Here is a 27,226-nt window from a genome sequence, read left to right as displayed (position 1 = left end):
GCCTGAGCCGGCCCCCGGCGGGGGGAGGCCCCGGCTCACCTGGAGAGGAGGCGGGGGGAGCCCCAGCGGGGGGACGGTGCCCGCCAGCCCCCGCCGGAGCGCCCCTTCCGCGGCCTTTGTCTGCGTTGTCACATGGGCTGCGGTGCGGGATTTAAGCGGGTCTCCGCAGGACATGCCGTGAGCGGCGCGCCGCAGCCCTGCCCGCAGCGGCAGCGCTCCGCCCGGCCGGGGATGCGGCTCTAGCGGCCCCGCGATGAGCGGCTCCTCCATGGCGAAGAGCGAGTCCCGCACTTCGCTGCTGAAGGCGGCGGGGAGCGGGAGGGCGGCGGGCGCCCAGCCCCGCGGCAGCCGTGCCCGCGACGGCAGAGGACAAGGCGGGCAGGCGGGGAGGGAGCCGAGCGAGGAGCCGCTCCCCGGGGAGCCCAGTGCCCGCAGGCCGCTCTGCCACCCGGGCGCCCGGGAGGACGGAGCGAGGGGCGCGGGGAAGCTGTCACATGGACGGGGGGAGAGCCAGCCGGAGCCGGCGGAAGGAGGTCCAAGGAGAGGCAGCGGCAAGGAACCGGTGCGGACATCCAAGCACTACCACCACCTCCCGCCGCACGCCAGCCACGGTCACCCCCAGGACCAGCATCAGCTCTCAGATAGGGATGGGGAGGAGGCAGAGGAGGACTTTTTCTTCAGTCACAGGCAGAGGTCCAGCAGAGAGTCCCTAAAGCTCTCGGAAGGCACTTCACCTCTGTCCAAATCCAGCAGCAAGTACTCCACCAAGTCCAGCGGCAGCGATCGGTCGGTAGAAGCGGACCCCCTTTTCCACCAGCTGCACCCCATGCTCAGCTCGGTCTTTGGCCAGGTAAGGGGCAGAGCGCCTCTCGCCAGCTCCCTCCCTCCCTCCCTGCCTGCGCTCCGCGCTCTCCCCTCCTGCCCGTGCACGGACCTTCGGCTCGCCGTTGCGGAGCCCCCGCGCCCTCGGGCGCAGCCCGCGGCTGTAAATGCACTGCTTCCTGGCCGCCCCTGCCGAACTTCTCCCGGCGGTGAGGCACCGCCGGGGCGCTGCGGGGCCGGCACCGGGCAGGGCTCCGCGCGGGGAGGGGGCGCGGGTCGGAGCCGCCCGCAGCCCCCGGCCGATCGCCCCGCCGGGCGCTGCGGAGGGCGCTCTTGGTGGTGCTGGCGGGGGAAGAAGTGCCGGTGCTTCCCTTGTCGCCGGGGGAAGTTGTGGCTCTCCCTGCTGAGGGTGAGAGTCAGAGAAGCGGATTTTTAAAATGTATTTACTTATTAGATTCCATCTCTCTGGCTCCCCGCCTTGCTTTGCTGTATTTGTTTACATCTCCTTATGGTACATTTCTGTGCAATCAGCATATGAATCATTTCTGATGGCAGAAGCTGTCAGGAGAAGGTAGTGGGGAGGACGGAAAAAAAAAAAAAAATCCTGACCCAATTCCGAAGCCTTCCCAGTCACTATGTTAGGATGGAACAGATGCTTTTGGTGTTTGCAAGCTCTTTTGGTACAAAGCTGTCGCTTTTAGCTGCTTCTGGTAGTGAAATTACCCAACAGGGCTACTCTCTAAAAATGAAAAGGCAGAGAGAGACTGGCTCGGAATTTTCTTTTAGAGCCATTTAGGGATGTTACTGGGAGCTGTAATCTCCAGGAAGATTAATGTAACTGCAATCGCCCAGAAGCACGATTATAGGTATAAGCCAGTAGCCTAGGCAGCTAAGTTCTAGCCCTGGAACTGATCGATTAAACCAGAATTAGGATTTGTGGGGGTTGTTGTCATCGGGTCTTTTTTTTTGTTTGTTTTGAAGTGGGTTTGGGAGGTATCGTGGGGCGCCCATCCAAATTAAGATTATGAGGGGAATTAGAAGAATTTTTGTAACTGGGTGGAAGGAGGTCATACATCTGTATCTGTTTAATCTGGTGTTAGGAAGCATTGTCTACTTCTGTTCATCTTGACTTCTTCAGAGAAAAATCAAAGCACATCTGTTCTCCTTGACAATTTTGCATCCTTACTGACAGTCTGCTATTTATGAATGTTACAGTTGTGTTTAACTCGGAATGAATATCACCCTCCCTGTGCCACTGGTGTACCAGAAGTCTAGATTAAAATTTTTGTAGTAGCGATAAGGAAGGGCCTGGTGAGCGGCTTGGTGCTCAGCCAGGTTACAAAAAGCAGTATTCCAGCACCAGGCTTTGAAATCCATGGGCTCAGCTCTGACCTGTGCTGTACCTGTAGTTCTGAGGAAAGTGAAGATGTATCTGAGAACAGATTTTAAGTCTATGGAGCTGTATATCCCAAAGTGTCAGAAATACAAACAAATCCATGCCAGGCACAGAAACCTCTCTAGTTTTGAACTCGATCCTTACCTGAATGGCATCTTTATTTTACCTGCTCTGCTGCTTGCATTCCAGTGTCAGAAGACATTTCTGAAAGCCATAAACTTTGCAAAATTTAATTGCAGTGTTGAACAGTGCCTCTTACAAAAAGGAGACAGATACAATTCTAGTTTTCATCTTTTTGCTGGGTACATTGCACCAAGGCTTATAAATAAACACCAAAATCTTTCTTTTACAGCATAATATTATTTATTCCCATTTCTCTTTGTATTTATCTCTCACTTGCTTTGTTTGAAGTAACTATGAGAGAATGACCCATCTAGTGGAAATTGAGGACTGGCTTTTAGGAGTGAGCTGTAGTAGGGGTGCACAGGGAGTTTGTGGATACAAGAAGGGGAGCTATAATGTAGGATACACAAAGAACTGGTTATAGGAAGAGATATGTAAAGATTTTTTGTAGTGATATCAAAATCCTGGGGCAAATAAAGGCCCAAAGGTAAGAACTGTGGATATTCTGTCATGGAACAGAATGATGGAAATTTTGTTTCTGTGAGTAAAGAAACAAATGCTAAGCACTTTGTAAAAATGTGAGTGAGTTTTTGAAGCAGGCAAGGACTTAAACCTGCAGGAACCCAAGTTGCAGCCTGGCCTGAGGCAGGCTCATAGGCACAGAAGTGTCCAGGATTGCAGTATAAGACTGCAGGTGCTGTAACACCAGTCTGTTCCACATTGTAATTAGAAGAAAGCAACTGCTCAGCAGACAATTTAATACAAGAACTTCTCTCCAGCCCACACAGCCTGCTGTGAAACAGTTAAAACAGTAATCTTGCAGTACATAGAAGGAGAGGAGCACAGTGATGCATATCTGCAGCAGCAGAGCACTGTGGTCCGACAGCACCTTGTATCTTGTCCCAGCTCTACAGATGTGGAACACCATCACCCTGTTGTTCCTCTGTGGTACAGTGATGTGGGCACAGATACTACAGTGGTACAATCAGATTACGCAGAAAAGATTGCAGGGATGACTTCACAGAGAATGTCATTATTGCAGTAACAGCAAAAAGGAGCAGCCCAGAACTACAGAGTTGTGTCTGAGGGAGACAGATTTGTAGCTGTGCAGAAAGAAAGACGGAGTGAAGGCAGAAGTGCTGTGTTTATATAACCAGCACAGCAATATAGTGCACTGTGGGTGTGTACTCAGGGAGAATGCTAAGATACTGCCAGGATACAGGATGCAGTGATATTTTATTAATTAGGCTTATGCTATATTGGTGCAGTGATGTTCTGACATAATAAAGCAATAATACTCTTTCAGGGCATTTTACCAATTGAGTGGTACATGAATTAACAAGTGTAGGGTAGTGTGATAATGTATTAGTATAAGCCAGGATGTCATCTTAGTCTAATGACACGTTTGCACACTGGATCAGTAAGGCAGTTGCAGAAAAGCACTCTGCTGTGGAGTTTATACCAGGTTAGCATGCAGTGCCGCACAGCACTGAGTGCCTGGAGAACACAGCACTGACAATGCGGTGGTGTGGTAACGCAATCCTGTGGCGGAACAGAGATGTGATACTGGTGCCATGCAGTGGGAGTTTGGCAGTGCACGGGTGAGATAATTGTGTAGTGTTGTAGCCTGACAGAAGAGTTTAGCAGTCTAATGATGTAGTAATACAATATTCCAGACAGGAGCTATTCTATACAGCAGTGATTGCTTCTGGTGTGATATTAGTAAAGGACTGTGCTGACCTGACAGCACCATCCCATTGTACCAGAAGGTAGTGAGCGAGGTGTTACCACCATGCCGCAGTTCTGGAAGCACGGCTGTGAGTTAGCACAAGGGCAATGGCACAGACTTACCTGGTGCCAGAAGTGCAGGGTGAGTAAGGGCTGGCTGTATGATGGGTGTGATAGTGGGACAGCAGTGTTTTAAAGTGGCCCTGCAGTGGCAGTAGCTCAGTGCAGTGGGAGAGCAGTGCAGTGACTCACGGGTGTAGTTGGCAAGGGACGCATGTGTGATAATGCAGCAAAGTGGGGAAGTGGTGAGAAAAGGGAGCATGAGCAGGATGTTTCATATAATTTTTGTCTGGTAGAAGTATAGTGTTGGAGTGGCCAAGTGGTAAAGGAGTGTCATGGAGCAAAAAGGAGCATACTGTCACCGCTGCAGAGCAGAATAGCATGTTGGTGGTCCTGTAGTGCCTATAGTGTGGCTAACAGGATACAGTTTAGCAACAGTGCACTATTGAGCACTTGCACATCTGTAACAGCAGAGGAGCCGTGACCTCTCGGCAGCCGGGATGGTGGGGAGATGGCAGCCTGGCAGCAGGACACAGTTTATTAACGTGACAACAGTAGCAACAGCAGCGCAGAGACTGGGACAGCAGTGCGGTGGCAGCAGGGACCGCGATGCAACAGTTTTGTGGCAGCAGATTCCCGGGGCAGAGGTGATGCGGCAGCAGCAACTTGGCACCGGACTCACGGCACAGTGCTGTACGGGTACCGCGGCACAGAAACCTGCCGGTTCTTGTCACTTCATTCCTCCTGTGTCTCAGCATTGGCCTGGCCGGCACCTTTAAGAAGAGCTTTTTCTGGGCCTTTTCTATGCAATATTAATTTGCAAGTGATCCTGCCATGTGAGACCTGACCGTTTTCAGAGCCATTTAGCTTTCACACCCTGCCTGCCTGTTAAATTTTTCAGTGAAGTGATTCCCCAACAGTTTTCTGTCAATTGCCTCTGGTAGCATGGGGATCAGAGGGGTCAAACTATGCCATAGGGATTCATTAAATATTTACAGGCTTCTGCTGTTAGCACAGTGGCCAAAGGGGCTTTTGTATTTCTGTTTGTACAGGGAGTTAAAAGCCTCTCCTATCTGCACCATCTCCCATTCTTGCTTTAATGTCAGCATCCACATTACCATTAAAATAGGGAAGGAATCTTTCTGCATTTCTTGTATCCTTTGCCTTTTCTGGTCCTGCTCCATCTTCCTTTACCCATGGCCTTTAGTTTTTCTTAACAGGTCTTAATGGACATTACAGCAAACCAGGATGACAGAAGAAGCCCTGTTTGGGGCAGGATGTGTGCCCTGGGCTGTCTTGTGTGGGAAGAAGATGTTTAAGAACACTCTTCTCTAAACCAGGTGGGAGTGGGTAGGGAAAAAGTGCCTTGTCCAGCCTTTCACCCGTCTGGTTTCCTCATCTGCAGGATGACCTTGTTCTCTTCAATGGCTTCAGCTGATTCTAATGGATTTTTGCCCAAGAGCAGCTGCTGCATCAGGACCCCGCTTGGAGCTCTGCCAGTGAAAAGCCAGGGAGTCCTGGCCAGCCCAGCAGAGAGAGAGTGGCTCAGTAATGGAAGTTTTCAGTTGCCTCCGTGTATTAGTGAGGGAGGCTGCAGCATGCTGGGCCGTGCTGGAGTGGTGATGCCAGCGATGGAAATTTTTGGGTGTCATGCTGTGGAATGGCAAAGGTGAAGGTGACAGGCCAAGGTTTACAGGCATGCTGTGTTGTACCATGCTGTAAGGCAGGTGAAGCAGTGGCATGTTAGGGCTTGTGGCAAACCGAGGACAGTCTAACACCTGCTCATGTACAATGTTAAATCAGCACAGTAATTTGGGGTGAACAGACTTCTGGCTCAGAATGACCTCAACCGCCGTAGTGATGCTGATCCCATGGTGCAGTCTCCGCTTGCCGGTACGGAGCCTGGGTGCACAGGTTAGGAGGCCAAGAAACACCACATCCTCCCTCCCCGACTTTTCCTTTTTTCACAGCACCTCGGAAGGCTCGTTCCGACCCCGAAAGGGCGCTCGGGGTGTGCGGGGAGGGAAGGGTGTCCCGGGGTCGCCGTGCAGCCGGCGGTCCGCCCCGAGCTGCGCGTGCCGGGGCTCCCCGGGCCCGCCGGGGCTCCTCGGGCCCGCCGCGGCGGGGGCCGCTCCCGCAGCGCTGCCGGGCTGGCGGGACAGCACCGCCCCCGGCCGGTGCCCCGGCCAGGCGCGCTCGGCGGCCACAGGGCGCCCCCTTCTGCGGGCGGCGCTGCGCGGCCCGGCTGGCTCCTGCCCCGGGGCCCCTGCCCGGGCCGGCGGGCCCGCCTCGGCTCTGACCCGGCGCTCCTCGGGCCTGCCCGTGCCGCCGGGGCTAGGCCTCTGCTCGGTGCCCGGGCCGCCCGGTGATGTGTCAGGCCCGGGGGAGTCGTGGCTGCCGTGATGCAGGCGAGAGCCGGTGCGGGCATCCTGCTGGTCGCCAGGCGCGTGTTTGCAGGGGTGGGTACGGGGACTTTCGTGGGGCTGGTACTGCCTCTGTGCTTCCATCCCTGCATGTGTTGCCACAGACCATGTGCGTGCGTGTAGCCTGACATAAAGAGCCTTCGTATACATGTCTTATCTGTATACACACAGCCTGTACGTGTGCAGCCTCTGCTGAATCTTCTGTGTGGCTATGCAACCACCACTGTACACGCATATACATTCCTGTGCTTAAAATGATCAGTGAATGCGTACATCCCTGCCTGCTGACACCCGCTATACCTTCCAATGTGTGTCTCGTGTTTTCCATATGTATTGGATGCCGACACAGAAGAACATTGTTTCACTTGAGCACAGCCACTCAGCTGCCCCCTTGCTCAGCTTGGAGAAAAATTTATCACATTTATTACTTGTAAAGAGCTTGAGGGATGTGAGCCAGACGTACAGAATCACTGAGGGGCAATGGATAAGCTTCCTGCCTGCAGTGGGTCTGCCAGCAAACATTAATCTTTGTCAGTGATTTACTTTTTAAACAAATCTGTTTTAAAAGGATATAGAAAGACATCAAAATAAAACCAAGCTAAAAGAACATTCATTAAATATTCCGTTCATGAAATATACAGCAGCATGATCTAATGCCCCGAAATACACAAACCTTCTGGTTCGATTCAGCTTATCTTTTGAGAGAAGAAAATCTTTCAATAATAAATTAATCATTATTTAAATTAGTCCACTGTGCCTTCCATCAACCTATGCCACCTTGATTTTTGTTTCATGCAGTACTGGGTTTGAACAAAGTGTCACAGAAGAGTTTAGCTTTAGATGTAGTGGCTGGGCTGCAGGTTTGTCAGCTGAATTAGCTGTGGTTCTTTGTAGCATCCCAGCTTCAGTAACTGTTTTTCCCTGATGAGTCCATGAGTGATATTGATTTCCAATAACAAGCAGCTTTATGGTATGCATCCAGTTAAAGACGCCTAGCTAACTCTGGGCTCCCTTTCAATAATCCTGTGACATTCCTGTGACCTTAGAGAGCAACAGCAGTGCCCATGAACTTGAGTAATCCTCCAATTTCAATCAAATGCCCCACTTAGAAATAGAGACAAACAGCTGTTGTAGCTTGTATGGTCATATTTAGTTTTTTAGTAGCTTTCTGCACCAGCACAAGACCATAAACTCAATACTATCTGTGAATGAAGTAATTAGCAATATTCTAATATTTCTTCCAACCATTCCTCTCCTGGAGTGCTTTGCACCTTGCAACCATCTTTGGAAAGAATATACAGCATTGCTTCATCCCACACAGATGAAATACATTCTCCGCTCTTGGAAGGAAACAGGCAACCGTGTAATGTTGTGAAGCATCATGTCACAATAGTTGAAGGCAGGAAGTAGAAAACCACCAGCAACCCCACTGCGTTCTGCCGAAATAATGCAGAAAGGGTTTAGGCAGTTTGTGACCAGCTGTGCTGAGATATAGCCAGAGGTCTCATACTGGGATATGCAGTTCTAAAGGTGCTGTCAGATCCTTACTGAAAATAGAAGTGAGGCAGACCTCGGTTTTATGGTGGCATATCTCATGTAATGCTACATGGTTGGTTTGGAGTATTTGATTAGTATTGGTTTCCAGGCCTTTGCTCATCTAATAATCAGCCATGCCTTCTATTAGCACCTCCGTGTGCCAGCCAAATACTGAACCCCTGTCCCTTTTATTTTGAAAGCAGTGAGGGAGTCAGGGCAGAATTAGATGCTTTTGCAGTGGTTCCAGACGGACAGAGTGTGATTCATAGTTCTCATGTTCCTGAGCAGAGAGAAGGGACCATGTAAGGTTTGTTTTAAACAATCTTTGTACTGCATATACATGGCAAATTGTCACAGCAGCTTCTGAGCTGTCAAGCTTGTACTTGTCTTTTTGTAGCCCATTGATGATCTTGAAAGCAGAAAATACCCACAACACATTGTGCGCTGGCCAATACATCTCCTGCACAGGGACTTGGAAGTTGGGCTAGTGCAAAATATGTGGACCAGATCTGCATGGAAGGTGTCAGAAGATGGCACGTTCCCATCTCTTTTCATCTAACGCAGAATAAAGCTAGCTAATTAGGCAAAGCTGTTCTAAACAGAAGTTGACAGTCCAGGCTTTGTTACCTTGAGAGGGATGGAAAATATCCTTGGTCTTTTTAATAACCTTTCTGTTGTTTGTGATTGAATATGATCCAATTGCTCTAATGGAGGAGAATATTATGCACAGCATGAGTCAGCAACACTTTCTTCCAGGAACAGTTGACAGCAAAGGAAGTTCCCAAACTCTCTGCAGAAATTTTCCTCCCCCTAGATGAGGGACTGGACTGCATCCACCAGTACCTGCTGGTGCCTCCCCTTGAGATGGACTTGCACTTGTCTGACTGGAATATGGAACCATCCAAGGTTCATTCGAGGTTAGAAGACACAACTCAATGTGCAGCAAAAGCACTTGGGAGCTGGATGCAGGAAAGGGAAGCCAGTCGCAGAAGTTTGGTGTGCCAGTGCATGTTCCAGCAATTGGTAGCTTTGAAATGAGGTCCTCGACAGCACTGGCCAGAGGAGGATGTTAACAATTCCAAATGCTTAGGCTCATATGAGGTCATCCAGTAAAAAAGACTGGGTTGTTTCTTGTAAAATACAGATGTATAGCCACCAGCTAAAGGGTGTTTGGGAACAGATTTGAAAGCTACTAATCAATATGTGCATGCTCCACTCTGTGACAGGAAAAAATAGACCAAAAATTCTTGCCCTGTTAGGATAAATTAAATAAGGTGGAATATTTTAAAATACTAAATCTTCAAAACATGCAATGGGCTCTTAAGTAGAACTGTGGACTTCAGTGAAAAGATGCTAGGAATGAGTTTTCCCTGCTTTCCTATATACTCACCTTAGAGATTTAACCCCCTACCTACTGATATTTTCCTATTGCAGTGTTTGTATTAAGTACAACCATCTGATAAAATGTTCCAGCAAATAAAAAAACATGCACTGAAACTGTCCTGGCATCTGAACAGCCTCCTTGTGCAAATCCATACATCCATACTGGAAATTTTTGCCAAGCAAAGCTACAGTCTCATAAGCAATCCCAAGTTTTGGATTGACTTTTGTTCTTTCTGTTGTGGCTGTTAGATATTTGTTGCCCCACTGGATAAAGTTTCTGGCAGCTACCAAGTGATTAGCTATGGTGGGATCCAACATTTTCCTATGAAATGAGCATTTCTGCCAAAGGTGCCAGCCCAAAGTGCAGCACTGCTGCTTTTTAAATGATCCAGACATATTAAACAACCTAAACCACTCCCTGTTCAATGCCAAGTTGCCCAGCCCCCTCCCTGCTCTGTGCTCAGGTCAGTGAATGTGCCAAATGCTTCCTTCCAGTGAGCTGAGACCTTGGTCTGTGCCAAACTGCATCCACTGAGGTCTCTGCTCTTCACCTTGGACCTCAGAGGAGAAGAAGAGATGTGGGCACATAGGCAAGACTTGCATTTCACAAAGTTCCTACCGATTTTTAGAAAGTTTACAACAGAGCCCCAGGCCTTAAAAGAACAGTGTGATTGCCACAAAGAACAGTGTGGGAAAACCAGTATACATGCATGTGCAGCCCTCCCACACGCATACTGACTACCCCAGATATAGGCATACCCACAGATCAGCACCTACACACAAATGTTTTTGACACACTTATTCTCAGCATCCTGTTCTCTTACAGCAGCCTCAGTTGGAGGAAGGGAGAAAATATGTTTCTTCTAACCTAATCTTCTAATGACCTTTCTGCCAACTCCACTTCCCTGCCTGTGTCTAAGCTGCCCATGGAAGTGATGGGAAACAAGATCACAATGTAGAGAGTGATTTTCCTCCTCAAGAGGTCATTGGGGTCTGTCTGCTAGATTGTGATGTGCTGCCCAATTGCTCTGAAGAGATTCAGGGTAAATAAGCAGATAAGAAAATTGTTTACAATTGTGTCTCTTGGGCCCCTTGCAGCTTTGCCAAAGTTCTTGCAGAGTCAAAGGACTGTGACTGTGTTGCAAACCTGGTGCAAATGGGCTTCCATTGCCTTTTCCCTTCCTGGACTGCAAACTCCCTGCAAAGCCTGGCAGCAGGTCTCAGCCCTCTCACTCTGCCCTGCACATTTCCTACAGCTGCCTGCAACTGCAGGGAAGAAAAGCGGGAGAGCAGGCAAACTCAGCAGCATGCCATGCTGGCTGGCTCTGAATGCTCTGGTACAAGCTAATATTTAGAGGGTGACCATCTCAACTTTTGTTGAGAGTCTTTTAGAGCTCTGTAAGACATACTCAACAGCTGTCTTCCAAAGCTGTCCTGTAGCAGTCTGGGGCTGTGATGGGTTCTGGCAGGAGATGCCTGACTCCCTTGCTCCTCTCCCTCTTGCCGAGAGGATGCAGGAGACAAGCACTTCTCAATTGCAGGGCATTCCTGGCCTCTACGCTGCCTGTCAGGGGGGAGATTCATTAGCATCAGGGAGGCTCTCTGCTCTGGAATTGGAGTAATTCATCTCAGGAAGGAGCCCAGGCGCCTTGCTAGCTGTGTGGCAGCTTCTGCTCAAGGGAGACAAGCACTTTGTCAATAAACAAGGAGCCTGGGGAATGGCTCCAGCTGACAGAGGACATTATTAACAACCAGCGCTTTGGCCGAGGGTAGATCAGCCTCCCACTATCTGCTTTAAGAGGGGAAGGAGAAACAGAGCTAAAGATGGCAGCCTTGAGAGGAGCTGGAGTTTTGGCATCCTCCTGCAAAGTCCCCTGCTGTGAGGCCTAGGGCTGACACAGCCCTCACAGAGTGACTGTATATTTTCCCAGTGTCAAGGGTCTTCAGCTTGTGACAGGCTCAGCTCAGGAACAGTTTTGCTTCCCAGCCCACCATGCGTGGGCTCACCTACGAAGGTCTTCCAGACCAGAGCTTCCTCATTCCCTCTGTCTCTCTCTCAGTTTGCCCTGGGTACAAGGGGTGTCTTCCAGTATCTGCTACTGCAGCTTCTTGCTTTAGAGGGCCTGTGGATTTTTGTGCAGCTCCTTCCCTTGCCATGCAGTGAAGAAAGCATTGAGGCAATTTAAGAGAAGGCTGTTCCACTGCTTTCACTTTTGGGAACCTAGTATTAGTACAAGGAAGAGCAAGAAACACCATCCCACATGGCCATATACTTCTAGCTGTGACTGGAACTGGAGAAGCTGTTGACTCTTGTCATGGCTGGACTCCTAAACTCATCTCCTCAGGTGGAAGAAGCCTCTAAGATAAAACAATTGTTGATTCACTTTATAGTCATACTCCATTTGCCACAGCACCATCAGGGTGGAAGAAGAGAAATCTCAGCTTTGTTGTGACACTGATAGTTCATCCCTCTCTGTCTTACAGCCCTAGAGCTGCCAGGAGAGTGAGTCCTTGGCTCTTGCGTAAAAAAGCATGTGGTGCAAGTACTCAGCCCATGGGTTAGGTCTTTGTAGACCCTTTTGTTTGGAACCACACCCACAAAGTTAGTTGTGAAATCTTTCAGCTGAACACCTGAGTGTCCAACCAGCTTTCTGCATAGACAGACAGGGTGTATCATCAGTGTCATCTTGGTCTTCACAGTTCTTGAAGGAGGTAGCTTTTCATGCCATGGCTTCTTATCACTGTGGAGCTGCAGCTGTGATGGCTTGATAGCTAAAGGTGCTTTCACTATGCTGTTCAGATCCTGTTGCCTGGGTGTAATGGTGAGAGTTTTATGCAATTTAAATCTCTTTTCAGACTGAATGCTCTTATGCTTAACCTGAGATCAGAGGAAAATATATTGGGCACTCATGCCTTTCCTTTCAGCGATTATTTTGTTACCACAACAGGCCTAAAGTCCAAAGTTCAGAGCTGGCTGGAGGTTTAGAGGCCTCTTATTTATTCCAGGATTTGGGTGCTTAGAAATGGAACAGATGGATCTGACGTTCAAATTCTTTGCTTCCCATTATCTAGCTTGGGACTATTCAGATTTAAAATTCAGGCGTGAGCTCATCTTTGGCAGAGTTGTGCAGGTAAACCACCAGTTGATTTCTACTTGCAGAAAGCTGGAAAAACTTTACAGCAAGACTGGCTCAAGGTCTCTCCCTTGTGGTTAAAAATTACTATCCTGGGGCTGAGAGTGTTGTAGGGTCTCTGGACTGCTGCCTCCAGGCTTGTTTCCACCGTGGCAGGAAAAGAATGAGGGAGTTTCTAGGTCTGCTGGTATTTAAAAGCTGAAACAGGTTCCATCCAGATAAATGGTCCATTTCTGCTCTGAAACGAGCTCTGGACTCTGCTCCAAGCCCATAAGTGGATTGCCTTCTGGCCAGCCTAGCTCTCTGGTGATTGAAAAGCTGAGAGGAGTTAGAAGGGGGGTGGTTAGGGATGCGATGTTCAGAGGCTGTGTGGACCCAAACTAGCTGGATTCACTGAACTCATCACTGAAATCACGGTGCCTGTCTGTTTTAATTCTCCCCGAATCAGCCCTCTCCCATGAGTTAAACAATCTTGCCTGCAGATTGAGGGGGGTGGGAGGGATTTGAACATTAATCTGATGTAGATTATACATCCGCCTCCCTCTCTCTCCCCTTCTCACTCTCTCTCTCCCTCTCTCCCTCTCTTTCTGTCTGTTTCTCTCCCCTCCCTCTCCTTCCTGCTCCATCTCTTCAAGAAAGTGAACATAAAGTAAAAACACGGAGAGAGAGAGGCAGAGAGAGAAAAAGCTCCCTGAAGAGGGAAGCCCCAGCAGCCAGTAGCTGTTTGGATTTGCCTGGTGCTGCCTTTCTTGCTTTGCTCCCAAGGAATACCTTTAATGGGATCAATTGCTTCAGTTCCTTTATAACCAAGTCCACCGGAAAGGCAGACTCAACATATTATGGGCAACTGTGTGAAGTCTCCACTGAGAAACCTCTCAAAAAAGGTATGTTCCCTGAATCAAAGTACGTTGTGCGTTTCCAGCCCTGCTTCTTGGGATGGGTGACGTTGTGGGCAGATGGGAATGGGAGGTGGGAGAAACACAGAGATGTGTATGAAGGGTTCAGCTCTCTTCACCAGACTTTTTTTGCAAGAGCTGCTCATGCAAGTGCAGCCCTTAGAGCCTCGGATGCTGAGAGCCATAACGTGTGTGTAAATAAATGTGCGCATATGCATGTACAGGAGTAGGCTTGTGTCCTGCTCCATGTGTGTGCGTATAGCTGTCCTCTGGATACGTGCAAGCTTGTGTTTGTCGATGTGCAGTACACTGGCACACGTCTTCTGTATGAGCATCTTAATGTATGTGTATATGTGTGAGTTTGTGTGTGTGTGCATGTGCTTCAGTTGAGAGGTATCTGCATGAGTCTAGTTATGTGTCATTTCTGTAGTGACATATATTCACATACGTGTGAATGCATGTGTGTCTGTACGTATTCCTGTTGGTGTGTAAGAACATGCACACCTAACAAGTTCATCCAAAGTGTGTGTGCGTCCTTAGCTCTTTGTGTCTCTGTGTATGCATCCTGAGGTGCGTGAGCAGGTGTGCAATGATTGTTGTATACCTGCTTGTGTGGCGCTGTGTGTATACCTGATAGTGGATGTCCTCACAGAAGTCTGTATGTAGACATGTGTGTGTTTTTGTGTATATCCATTCTTGTGTATACACATATCTGGTTTTGTTGGTATCTGTTTGAGTACAGAAGCATGTTATCCTCTGTGATCTGTTTGTCCACGTCTCTTTGAGTGGATACTCTGGGCCCTGGCTATGTGTTTGTGCATCATGTTGCATGTCAGCATGGCCCATGTGTCTACATGCTTGGGCCCAGCTGGACTTCATCTGGGAGCTGCCATGTGTATCTGTTAGGCTTCAACACACGATCTGCTCTGTGCTGAGGTTTTACAGTGATCCCAGGATGATTTAGATTCAGGAACCATTCTGCTATTAGGGACTAGATTGAAATGGGAATGACGTGCCCCAGAAATATTTGACTTGAGTTTGACTGAGAAGGGTCTTGCAGCACTGTGTACCTGTCAGCCGCATGGTTCTCACTTAGCATTGCTGCAAATCTAATAACTCAGCAAAAAGCTATGCAATTCATTCCTCGTAAATGAAAAAGTTATGCTAAGCATCTGAAGTATTGCAGTGAGGAGATACCCCTGTGGAGACTTTGCTGACAATGAAATGCTACTGCCATCAGGATGCTCCACTCAGGAGACCTTGCCACCCAAGAAAGCCGCTCTGAGAAGGAGCTGCTGGGGACAGGACCTCCCTAGCAGGGAGCTTCTTCTGGCCGGAGATATGTCTCTTCTGTGTAGAAACAGTTTGCTTGTTAACTCGGCTACTGTAAACAAAGCCCGTAATGTCATAGTGCTGCTGCAGGGGAGCTGGGATACACAAGGAGGGAATTCATCACCAAGCAGCTAGGCAATGCTCAGACCAGTCCCTAGGTCAGGATGACCTTCGGGGAGAGGCAGAAGTAATTGAGGTTCACCCAAATGTTGCATATACGGAAAATCAACTTGGTTGCTTGTAGGTTGCCTCCAACTTGCAATAAGATGAGTTGGCTGCAGCTGTGCTCAAAACGATCAAGGCAATTGCAATTAAAGTCTGAGGTGTGGCCAGGCTGCTTGAATCAAAATGGATTCAGGAACTGATAAGCTCTGTGTCGTCAGTCTTTTAGGTAATTTATGCGTTCATTCCTAAAAGCTGCTTCGAATAACACACTTTGTGCCTAGTTAGAAGGCCTGGGATGGCAGGACTAAAGAGAGAAAGTTGTGAAGCTGAATTAGAATATTTCTCAGACATCACTCCAGCCAGTCATGAATTAAGGCCTCAGGCACTCACCCTGACAGGTCCTGGGGCTCTGCTGTTCTTTTGATCATGACACACATGATTATAGTGGACACTTTGCAGATCAGTCTTAACACTGCACAAATTCACTTGGCTGTTTTATGATCCCCGTCTTTTTTCTCAGATTTTACCTTGGGCAAACTAATTTTCTTGAAATGGTAAAGAGGAGGGATTGTAGACAATGTGTGTGAGAGCTGCTCTTGGATGACACACTGATCTCTTGAATACATGATTTCAACCCCAAATTTGGGAGTCACTCCCAGGCACTAGTTGTCTTGGTCTGGGACTGGCTGACACGGGGATGCCTTGCCTGTTCAGGTGGCAATGCTCAGGCTTTTTCTCCACAATGTCTGCTGTTGGCAGCTTCGCTTTCCCACTGTCACAGTGTCCTCCCAGTAATCACAGTGTCCAGCCTGGCTGGCTTTCCCTCTGAGAGGCACTGCAGTCAGAATGAAGAGGTTCCTCTGGGCTTGCTGCCCTGCAAAGTCCCTCTGACACACAGGCAGGAAAATGAAGTGAATCCTCTTGTGCTTCTGCTGTGCAGAAAAGAAAAAGTTTTGGCATCCAGGTCCCTTGCTTTGCCACCCTTCACCATCACTATGGCCATTCTAAATCAGTCTGGTCTCTCTTCCCTCTCCAAGGTCAGCTGGTCTGACGAAGCCAAGGGCTGGACTCAGGAAGGGTAGTGGTTCTTTGCTTGGGGAAGAGGCAGGGAAAGCCTGAGGCTCCCCAGTCCTCTCCTTGCATTTTCCTTGTTGTGCACACTGCTGCTTTCCCTGTAACAGGCAGCTGACATTGCTATACCTCTATTTGCTATACCTCCTTGTGCCCGTATCACAGCTCCCTTCCTGGCTCTGCTGGGATGTAGGAGGAGCGTGGTGGAGGGAACTTGTGGGGATACTTGCAGGAGAAACGGGGTGTGGGGGGGTGTGCTGCTGGCAGAAGGAACAGAATGCCATAAATCCTGCCTGCAATGGGAGAGCAGGGCAGGAATCCCCTATTGGGGTCTCGCTAAGCCATGTGCCGTGTTGTCCAGGCACTGCGGCAAGTTGACTGGTCAAGATCTTTGGTGGCTCTTGGCAACAGTTTCATCAAACTGGCAATCTCTGTCTGCACAGGAAAATAACAGGATGACCATTCTGTAGTACTGCTGTGGCTTGGTAATAAGTTCTGTCGACTGAAGGGGTCAGCAAACAAGGATTAGGAGCTGTGGGGCCTTTGATCTTTCACATAGCTTCACTGGAATTAAACACAGAACCAATGTGGGCTATTTTAAGTGATTCATATTATTTGGTATATTAAACTGAAAAATGTGCCAGGAAATAAAGCTGATAATTTTGAAAATACATTGCACTGATATCACAAAGCTGTGCAGTTCAGCACAGATGCCTTGACATTTAGCTGAGCTAGTAATATGCCATTTGTGGACGGATGCTCATCTTTCAGGTTTTTAAGGACAAGTGTCCTGTGTCAAATTTAATCAGAGACAGATTCCTTGCTCATCCATGACTGCAATGAAAATGCTTTTGTGCGTCATCATTTTCTTTCTCCATGGCTTGCTTTTTCAGTTGTTTTTGTTTTGATGCTTGATATTCACATGACATTATACATGAGCAGATTGGTGTAAGGCTGTGTACAAAAGGCGAACTACAAACCATGTGTGCAATATAATAGCACATGGCAGGTATAGAAAATAGATTCAATAGACTCGGACAACTGTAAATGGGGCGTGTGTGTGTATCTGGTCTTTTAGCCTGAAAAAGCACCTCAGGCTTTAAGAAAAGGGTTAATAGAGACAATGGCAATTGACAGAGCTTCTCTGATCACCCTTGGGAACACCAGCTGTAAAAGTAGACTCATTCCTGAAGAGGACTCTGATGTATGATTAATGTTTATTCTATAAAACCAAGGGTCCTGTGGGTTGTGCTGGCTTTTTATAGCTGCATGGGAATATCAGGATAAGAGTTTTCTTGCAGAGCCAGGGAAATGCATTTCTATAAAAGGAAAGCAGTGCCTCCTTATAAAATCCAGTGCTGGATTCTGTTCTGGAGCCCGAGCTTAGCAGGACGTGTGCACTTAGGAAAATGTGCAAATGCAAACAGACAAAAATGTTGTGCCTGTGCCTGATCTCCGCTTTGGGACTGTCAGTGATTAGAAGAGGCCAGTGCAGTAACTGCCTGAGACCCTGAGGATGTAACTAATTAGAAGTGGCACAGAGAGTGTGAGCCTGCAGTTGGCAGAGCCACCTGATGCTGTAAACAGCCTTCTAAGAACATTATAAAGTGTGTGATGCTGTGTTGCTGAAATGTAACGTGGAGCCTAGTGCAGTGTCTTTGTGCAGGCTCTGCCTGGCCTCCTGGGGATGCCCTGGCCAATGTGGCTCTGCTAGCAGCTTCACCCTGGGCACAAGCTGGCACACGTACTGTTAGGTGACGTGTGCTCGTCCTTTGCAGCTCATTCAAGGGATTGTTAACTCTGGGGCTGATAGTGGGAGCGTGGTCCTCTGGGCTGTGACTGGGTAGATGTGAGCAGTGCTGAGAGTTTGATGTCATTTCAAAGTTTAATTCTCCTGGTTGGTTGTACTTCTATCAGCTTTTGAAAAGAACTCCTGGACTTACTGCTTCTGTACAAATCCTAATAGACCAGTGGGGGGGACGCAGTGTGGACCAGATGAAGGAAATTTAGCAATAATGTCTCTGCGAGGTGGTTCAGTAAAACTTCAGAGGAACGGCTGGGTGAGATGGGGAGGTAACATCCTCTGTTGTATTGTTTGCTTGCTGCTGGTTGGCTGGGAAGATCCGCCATGAGGAGAAGACGTGCTATAAGGCTGTCCAGACGAGTGAAGAGGGGCCGTCGTCTTGCGAGTACCAGGGTCCGCTCATGATGCTGGCCCAGAACTGCGCCGTCATGCACAACCTGCTGGGGCCAGCATGCATCTTCCTGAGGAAGGGCTTCGCAGAAAACAGGCAGCCTGTACGTAAGTTACACCCAGCCGGGCAAGACACGCACAAAACCACACGGATGTGAGATGGGGATGCAGAGCTGTTCGCATGCTCCATCTGCGTGGAGCTCTGTAACCCCCAGCCCTGGGTCTTGAGCATCCCAGCTTCAGCTCCAAATGCAAATACAATCACAGGCAAATGTCTAACCTGGAGGATGTGCAGAGATATCCCTGTGCCTAAAGAACAAGAAAAGAGGATTCTAAAAATGCAGCTATGGAAGATAGATCCAAACCTACACTCAAGTAGGCATAATCATATGGACTCAGGAGAAGGACTTAGGACTTCAGGTTTTACTAAATCATACGGACTCAGGAGGAGTCCAGTGTTCAAAGCTATTATTCCAGCAAGACATCCACATCTGATTCCCAGAGGCTCAGATTAGCATTTAAGGCCTAAATTGCCACTTAAATGCAAATCATGGCATCCATATCGGGAACAAGCTGTCCCACAGAGATGCCCATGTTTGCTGCTGTTCCTGTCAGCTCACAGTGAGCACACTAGTACCAGCAGAAATAAGCATGGATCTACCTCCTCACAGATACCCAAACACAATCCCTCATAGACTATCATACCCAGCCTGACACCACAGCAATCCCAGCCAAATAAACCAAAGAGCATCAGTCTGTCCTCATATTTGCAAATAGTGTCAGACTACCAAATGCTATTACCCATACATACACAGAGATAAATAGCAAAAACACATCTATCCATTTAGTCACACCTATTTGTAACTATGTGTTCATATGCATGTAATGCATGCATTTATATACAAACAATAAAAATATGTGGTTTTATGTAAATTCAAATATATACACCTGGGCATGTTAAATATACATAAATATGCACCCCAGTGTTGTATCTTTACAAGAAGTAAAACATGTTTCTGCATATAGACATTTGATTCCTACAATAACATGAAATTAAAGACATCAGAAACATATGCTTAACACAATTTTTATGGGTACGTATGAGTGAACATGTGCATTGTCAGATATTGACCCAGTGCATTCGATAGTCTTGTGGTGAGACAAAGCTCACCCCAATTACCTGAGAGTCAGAGCTTTCTTGGCTTTGTAAGAAATCTCTTACTCATACGTTGATACAGCTATTTCTATTTCTGAAACCTCTTCTTCAACCAACAAACAAACAAAAAAAGTCATTATTTGTCCTTATTGATCAAAGGCATTTGTTCTTCCTAGCCTTCAACCACTAAGTGATCACACATTCCTTGCGCCAGTTCACTAAAACATAAAACGTAATATTCTCACACAAGCACACTTGCTGGCATGGACAGAGCCACCTGTCCTAGGAGACAGGTCCAGCTCCCTAGTGGAAGGCTGGAAGGCTCACAGCTGGACAGGTATCCATCCTGCTTAGGCCATGGAAATGCACAGTACCCTATGAAGTCTCCAAAATAGGATTAGTGATGTCTGTAACTACTCTGATGTAGAATAAATGCATCTGATAAACAGCTTTACTTTTACTGACTTGATACCAACAGGATTTATTGTGCATAGAAAAGAAATAAATGAGGTTAAGACCATTATGTATAATGGACTCTCTGAGGGTCACCTCTGCTCATATCTAGGACCTAAGCTCTCTGAACCATTTTATTCCTCTCTCCATATGTTCTCCAAAAGCTTTAGAGTGATTCGGCCCATGTTTTCCCAAGCCATTTTCCTCCTTTATCATTTTAGGGGATCTTCTTTCAAATTTAAAACAGCAAACCTCTTCATGATGTTAGTTATTGCTTGAGTCAGATTTTTGGAGGGACATAAACCCTCCCCCTCCTTTTGCATTCGCAATCTGTGGTGCTCTGATGGTAGAATCTGCATGTGCAAAGATATGCTCGGAGCCCTGCAAACACAAATGCCTTGGTGTGCAAAATTAGAGCCAGTGCTGAAGCCCCCACTTCTGACACGTATCAGTCATGTCCATTGCAATGTGCTCTTCAGCGAGTGAGGAGGAGGACGGTCTTGTGAGGACTGTGCTGGAGGAAGGCCTGGGTCCTGCCCCAGCCACTCCCACAAGACAGCAGTTACCATAGGTGAGTCACGGCACCCTTTGTCCCGTGGTGATGGTAATCATACCCCTGCATCTGCTGCTGCGCCAAGCCAACCATCAGCATCCAGCGGTTTCTCCAGGGATTAATGTTTGTAAACTCTGGAATAAGGTGCACAAGGTGTTGGTACTGATCATGGGTGGGTTTCATCTGCTATTTTATCTATGGCAGGAGGGCAATAATGCCTCCTGCATCTGGTCTAAGGAGTTTGAATTGTTTTATTACTTGGTGTTGATGAAAGCAGAACAAATGGGATGACATGTTTGAAAATACCAGGTCTGTGAAGGATGAAACGGCAGAGCCAGTGTGCTCTGACAGTTCCATCCAGCACAGAGATGCCTCTGGGAAGGTTATGAGTGGCAAGCTGGTCATTTCTCTGGCACAGCCCACTTCTGCACAGACGTAAACCAGTGTGTGTCCTAGTTTGCTATGCACTTTGCGCAGCTGCCATGAGAGTTTCCAGAAGAGCCTGTGGTTAAATAGCAAAGGATCATCCTTCTCAAAATGATCAAGGGCATCGTCTCCAGGGGTGTGTGGTGAGGCTGGAGGACACCTGGAAGGCAAGGAGAAACTCCCCATGGTTGAGGGGAAAAGCCGAGAGTGAGACAACAAAAGAGATCGCATTTCTGTGTTTCCAAATTCTCAGATGTTTTGGATTTGCCTGGGAGCCATGAGAGGAATTAGAAAGGGCATTTAAACCAGAAAGCAGTGCATTTCCATGCTCGTCTCTTCTTCCTGGTGCAGTGTTGGAATTTTCCTATACTCTTTTATATCCTCCCCCTTCTTCCAAGAAATTCAATTTGGATGTTTGAAGTTGCAGTGTTTCCTGAACATGGTGAATCCTTGTCCTGTTTTGTTTGTAGATAACCTTGATGATGTATATGTTGTGTGTCTGCCTTCATGCCTGGTTTTAAAAATGCTTGTATATGGAGTTAAGCCTGGGGGGAAGGGGGAAGTTTCTGCCTTTTTGTGGGGACTGATTGTAGGACGTGGCACCGGGATGTTGGCTGTAAGAGAGCTCATGGCTGTCGCTGTTCTGCCAGAAGGACGGGGATCAAGCAGTGATCCAAGAGATGACAGTACGGACCTGCTGGTTACAGGGATTGCTCCCAGCTGTTTTGATCTGTCTATGTCAGTGGGAGCTGCAGTAGGAAATGCAATCAGAGCTCTAGAGGAGATCATAACTGCTGCAGGGACAGTCTCTGCTGCAGGACTTGGTGCTGGGGAAAGATGTAGGAGTTTTCATGAAGGTACTCATAGCACCATCAGGTGGGGAGGCCACACGTACTGCTGGGCTGGCCCAGGTCTCTTCTGTTTTGGGGGAGCACTTGTCATCCCCCTGTCTGGCAGCTGAGAGGGAGAGGGGCTTCCACAGAAAAGCATGCAGGCTAACACCCCTCCCATTGGGGAGGAAAGCTGGGAAACCTTGGTAGGTAGATGGTATTAAACATGTCATCACCTTCTTGGTTCTTCTCTCACTTTCTGGCTTGTCCCAGAACTGTTTACGCCAACAAGTGCTATTCTGAAACTATGTTTTTGGCAAACAAATGGCTTTAACATAGTATGTTCTCTTTTTGCAGGATAGAGAACTGCGTCCAGAAGAAATTGAAGGTAAAATTTGTTGCTTCTTCTCTGTCACCTTCCTCTCTACCTAGCGAAAACCTACTGGCTGGCTCTTCCAGGTTGGCCCCCATGGGGTAAAAGAATTTGGGGCAAATCAAAGAAGATGGTTAGTGGACTAATTCCTGGAAACCCCAGCAAAAGAAATAATATGTAAAACTACAAAAATGATGACTGTGAAGGAATTTGCATCCATTCCAGCTTCTTCCGGGTGGGAGGATAAGTAAAGTAATGGGATATTGGCTGTCAAGGAACTGCTGTCCACCCCAGCTCCCACAGAAAGTGCTGTAGAGCGTGATACAATAGTATGGCTCCAGGGAAGCTGTTTTACCTGCTAATCCCTACAGTGAGGGTTACATAATATAGTGCAGGGGTAAAAGTTGGAAAACTTTACTAGTTTCAGTTTCTTTAGGGAGTGCAGTTTAGCAATGATCAGTTTGTGACACTTGTAGACCAAGTAGGCTTTCCTGTAAGGCACGGGTCAGCAGTGCTGCTGATAGATGAGCTTAACATTGCTGCAGTCATTGCCTCTTTGCAGGGAGATCTGCTGGGAAAATACAGAGTATTTTAGAAAGTCTGCCCTCATAAAGTGCTGCTGATTCTGGGGAGGTTTCTTGGAAAAGGTATTTCAAGCTGTCACTGACAATATTGTTCTTTTTTGATTCACTCCCACAGAATTAAGAGAAGCCTTTAAGGAGTTTGATAAAGACAAGGATGGGTTTATTAACTGCAGGGACCTGGGGAACTGCATGCGAACCATGGGCTACATGCCTACTGAGATGGAGCTAATAGAGCTCTCCCAGCAGATCAACATGAACTGTGAGTAATATCCACCTAGCTGTACCTCCCCGTTGCTGCTGTGCCCTGCGTCATTGCCTCAGGCTCTCTCAGTCTCCTGCTGTATCTTTTCCTTTGAATTCCGCCCCCCCCCCTTCATTTGGTTTTCATTTTCATTCCTTATCATCTCTCCTGTTTGTTTGTGGTCCCTAGAAGTTGATGCCTTTGTTTCTTGCTTATCAAAAAGACTGTGTGTACTGTGCTGTATGGGAACAGCGAGTGGAAGGGTTGTCCTTCATGCTTACGCTGTCAGGTATAAATCTGCCCTTGATAGCAGCAATTAGACATCAATGTGTTGTTATATTGAAGCTGTTGTCAGATGGTGTCAGACTGAAGAAGGAGCCTGGGAAGATGCTTTGGTCAGTTGGGTGATGGATGGGCTGTTCACTCTGTGGTGGTTGTGGATCTGCTGTGTGCCTGGGGATGGGCTGTGAGTAGGCTGTGCTGGCAGTGTCAGATGGGGGCATCTGCTGGAGTCATGGAAAGATGTGACAAACATGTCCAATTCACTGTAACTGTGTTTGTGCCCCTTGTCTTTCATTTCTTGTCACCTCTTGTCTGTGGCAATACAGGGTATTACCCTCAGCCAGATGGGGAAAAAGATATTTAGTGCATGTTATTTCTGACACATGATGATGTAAAAACGACAAGTTACATGGTCAAGGGAAGGAAAACAGTTGTGACATACACACTCTACCACACAAAAAGCAGCTGATAACCCTGGCACGCAAGTGCTTAGAATATGAGAGTGTTACTGCCAGCTTTCAGATAGGGGACAAACAAGAAAAAGGACTAATATGATGAATAAGCAGTTGGGCATACTTCAGCCACTGCTAATGGAGCAACATCACTACTGCTGCAGGGCACTGCCCAGGACATGCAGGAAAAACACATATGCTGTGCCCTTGCTATAACCTTTGGCACAGGCACAGCAGAGGGTTGCTGCACTAGAATGATCAAGCCTCTAATACCCGTACATGATGTAATACCAGTGCATGATGCTGTAAAGATGGGACAGTCCATGGAAGCCTAGAATGGAATAGCTTGGGCTCATTCCGCCTAGCCAACAAACCAGAAAATACAAAGACAGTGTAAAACTACCACTGCTTTTCCTTCCACTGCCCCGCACCTTCTGTGCTTTGCTTCCTGGAGAATCAAGGGCACACAGAAGTGCAAAGTGAGTGTGGCTAACTTGGCTACCGTATGGAGTTCTTACACATAACCTTTCATCTTGTCCCAAGTGGGTGGCCATGTGGATTTTGAAGATTTTGTTGAGCTGATGGGACCAAAGCTGCTAGCAGAAACTGCAGACATGATTGGTGTAAAAGAGCTCCGTGATGCCTTCAGAGAGGTGAGTGCTTCCTGCCACGTGCCCCCAGAAAGGTGAGCAACAGGAGACAGGAGAGAGAGAAGACCCACTGAGGAAGAGGAGAGGAGGAGGAGGAGAGAGCAGTGCAGTGGAAGACAGAGAAAGAGCCAAGCCAGGCATGAAACAAGGGAGGAGCGGAAAAAGTCACTAAGATAAGGGAACCTTTGAGGAAAGGAAGAGGAAAGCTGGTACAGACACAGCAGTTATGAGGGGTTTCTGAAAGAAAGAGGAAAGACAGACTGGATTCAAAATGCACCCAAAGGAGGAAAAGGAGAGACACAAGAAAATGCAGGAAAAACAGGGCACTCAGGAGCAGAACCATACAAAATCCAACCTAGAGCAAGATCCATTTCCATTAACTGTATTTCCCCTGCTGGTATTTTCCATGTGCTTGCAGTTTGATACCAATGGTGATGGCGAGATCAGCACCAGTGAGCTGCGAGAAGCCATGAAGAAGCTTCTAGGGCAGCAGGTGGGCCATCGGGATATTGAAGAGATCATCCGGGACGTGGATCTGAATGGAGATGGGCGTGTTGATTTTGAAGGTGAGAAGGGATGGACACTCCCTGTCCATATGCTGAGGCGTGAGTCAGAGTTTCAGCTCAGAGGCAGAAGGAGAGGGGAAGATTTGCATGCTCAGGGCCCAGGTATCTGAAGCATGGAGAAAAAATCAAACAAAATTTTTTTTTCCTAGTCAGCTGAGGAAAATGGAGAACATTGGTCCACACAGGGCATTCCTCTGCTGAAGTGTTCATTTGTGTATCGTCTCTTGCTACACCTCAGTTTCAATTGGGTCTCCATAATTCTAGCATGATAAGACACATGCCCTGTCACAGAGACGCAGATTCTGGTGCACACATGGTGTGTCAGCCTTCTTTTTATGGGGCATTTTCCTTTCTGTTAAATCTGTTGCAAGAGCTGTGAGGAAGCTGAATTGGTTTGGAGAAAGCATTGCACTTTCCATTTCCTCTGGCTCACCCTGGTATCTGGGTTTGTAGAGAATTTGTTTCTGTGCCTTTATGCCAGAAGATGGTCATGTGCTAGATGTACTCACTAGGACTGCAGATATCTGATGTGGTGTGGTGTTAAATCCTAGTGATATTTCATTTCTTCTCCCACTTTTCATGACAGAAGGACTTGGAAAAATATGAGTAGTTAGGCTACTATCCTAGCCATTACCCACAGCAGGAGCAACATCAATAGAGCTCAGGGTTTCTGGCAAGAGAAGTAGTTGCTATCAGACAGGTAAGCGAATATACAACCTGGAAGGCGTGAGAGCATGGCAGGCTGCTTGTTTTCCTAGTGCAAGTCCAGATGTCCATTTGCTGTAAGGGTGAAGCACAGGAACTACAGAACTGAAATAAGACTGACGTAATTTTTTTGGCTCAGAAGCATTCCTGGGTCTCCTGCATGACAAGGAGCCTCAGTCCTCAGTATTACTGAAGCTTCTGAGGGCTTTGAAAATGCTAGAAACTAGAAGCATCTCTCTAGAAAGTATCTGGTAGCTGCAGTTGTTCTAATGCACTGGCTGATTACACGACAGTAGCTCTCCTTGTTTCCAGCTAAATTATACTAGACAGCTAAAATACATGAAATGCTATCCTAGTATCATTTTCTCTGTGAGTTAGTGCTTTAGTTGTCAAAGGACAGCTCCATCAATGGAAAAGGAGAAGTCAAGGGGGTAATTTCCACTGCCCTCCACTTTGCAGAGTTATTAGTTCCTCAGCAATTCAAGTGCAGAATGAAAACACATTTATATTTGATGGCATTTACACTCAATTTCAACAATTGTAATTGACTTCACAAGCTGCAGGGTGGTGAGGAAATATCCCTACAGTTAACCTGTATCTTTAAAAACAAATCCATCAAAAGTAAACTTTTCTCTACAAAAATGCTGGCACCTACCAAAACACTAGTGCTTTTCCACACTAGTATCTCTGTGAGGTGGCAAGCTGACTAAGAAATCATACTGTGTTCCCAAGACTACACATCAAGGTTCCCTGAAGTTACAGTGAAGGGAGACAACACTTGCCGTAGCGTCTCACAAGGAGCTGATTGTGCAAACAAGACTGAAGGTGGCTGGGAAGGAGTCCGAGGCAATGAACTGTCCTGCTAGTGGGATCGTATCACCATGTCTAATGCAAGGATTAAAGCCCGTTCTGTGTGAGCTCTCCGGGGCCATCACAGAGCAGCACAGACCTGCTGGCAGCATGTGGACTCTTGGTTGCACCCTGGCTGCAATGCTGTCTCCAGGGAATGAGAGCCAGGTTAGGGACCATGGATGCCTTCTGCTTCAGGGCTGTCTTTTCTTGTTGGTTGCAGAGTTTGTTCGCATGATGTCCCGTTGAAGAATATTCTCAGCTAAAGAGGAACCAGCACCTTAGAGAGGGCAAAAGAGGACCTAGATGGAGCATCTAGCCCCGATGTTCCCACATGAAGGTTTATCGGCTGGCTGCAATTGGGACATTGCAAGATGACCTGCTGCTCCTCCCTCATGGTGGTCCCCATGCCCCTCCACCCTTTCACACTGTGAAAGACTTGCAACTTCCTACAACTGGAACCATTCCTTGGAGATGATTGCAGGAAACTGCAGAGCCAGGACTTGCCATGATGCTTTCATGGGATATTGCAACTTTAGACTCCTCCTCCCCAGCTTTATTCTCCCACCAGCTGCTGCAAAGCAAGAGCAGTAGAAATCCTCTTGGCTTGGTGGATGAGAGCAAAGCCAAGGACTGGTGGCAGCCTCAGGGCGTGCTCTGCACTTCTTGGTTTCCCTTGGTGAACCGTGTCTGTGTTTGCTGTCTGTGTGTGTGTGTCTATCTGTGTGGAGTTATTTATGCTTCCCCGGCACATATTCGCATCTCCTGTGGTTATGTTTACCAAGAGTAAATTCAAATACATGTCTTGTCGGGGGAAAGCGATAAATATGCACGCTGAAATGA

General features: G+C 47.6%; 1 protein-coding gene across 5 annotated transcripts; it reads left to right on the top strand.

Moving 5' to 3' along the window:
- CABP1 (calcium binding protein 1) lies at window positions 1-27,226 on the top strand. Of its 5 annotated transcripts, XM_040605165.1 has the most exons (8): window positions 738-850; window positions 13,241-13,489; window positions 18,191-18,367; window positions 22,039-22,069; window positions 22,754-22,897; window positions 24,157-24,266; window positions 24,682-24,829; window positions 26,607-27,226. In XM_040605165.1, the coding sequence occupies exons 2-8, from the start codon at window positions 13,445-13,447 to the stop codon at window positions 26,630-26,632; spliced, it is 681 nt and encodes a 226-aa protein (XP_040461099.1). In that variant the 5' UTR covers window positions 738-850; window positions 13,241-13,444; the 3' UTR covers window positions 26,633-27,226. The 5 variants fall into 5 exon arrangements, with proteins under 5 accessions (XP_040461079.1, XP_040461089.1, XP_040461099.1 ...); XM_040605145.1 differs by lacking the exon at window positions 13,241-13,489 and having other exon boundaries at window positions 1-850; XM_040605183.1 differs by lacking the exon at window positions 18,191-18,367.

The sequence above is a fragment of the Falco naumanni genome, chromosome 1 (assembly GCF_017639655.2).
Source record: "Falco naumanni isolate bFalNau1 chromosome 1, bFalNau1.pat, whole genome shotgun sequence".
NCBI lineage: Eukaryota > Metazoa > Chordata > Aves > Falconiformes > Falconidae > Falco > Falco naumanni.
This window is presented reverse-complemented; position numbering and strand designations above follow the sequence as displayed.

What these genes read in the sequence shown, in the direction of transcription:
- CABP1 (XM_040605145.1), top strand. Translation starts at nt 254, where the DNA reads ATGAGCGGCTCCTCCATGGCGAAGAGCGAGTCCCGCACTTCGCTGCTG. An exon ending in TCGCAGAAAACAGGCAGCCT is followed by an intron (nt 18,368 to 22,038) that starts GTACGTAAGTTA and finishes CTCTTTTTGCAG; the next exon opens with GATAGAGAACTGCGTCCAGA. An exon ending in TCCGTGATGCCTTCAGAGAG is followed by an intron (nt 24,267 to 24,681) that starts GTGAGTGCTTCC and finishes ATGTGCTTGCAG; the next exon opens with TTTGATACCAATGGTGATGG.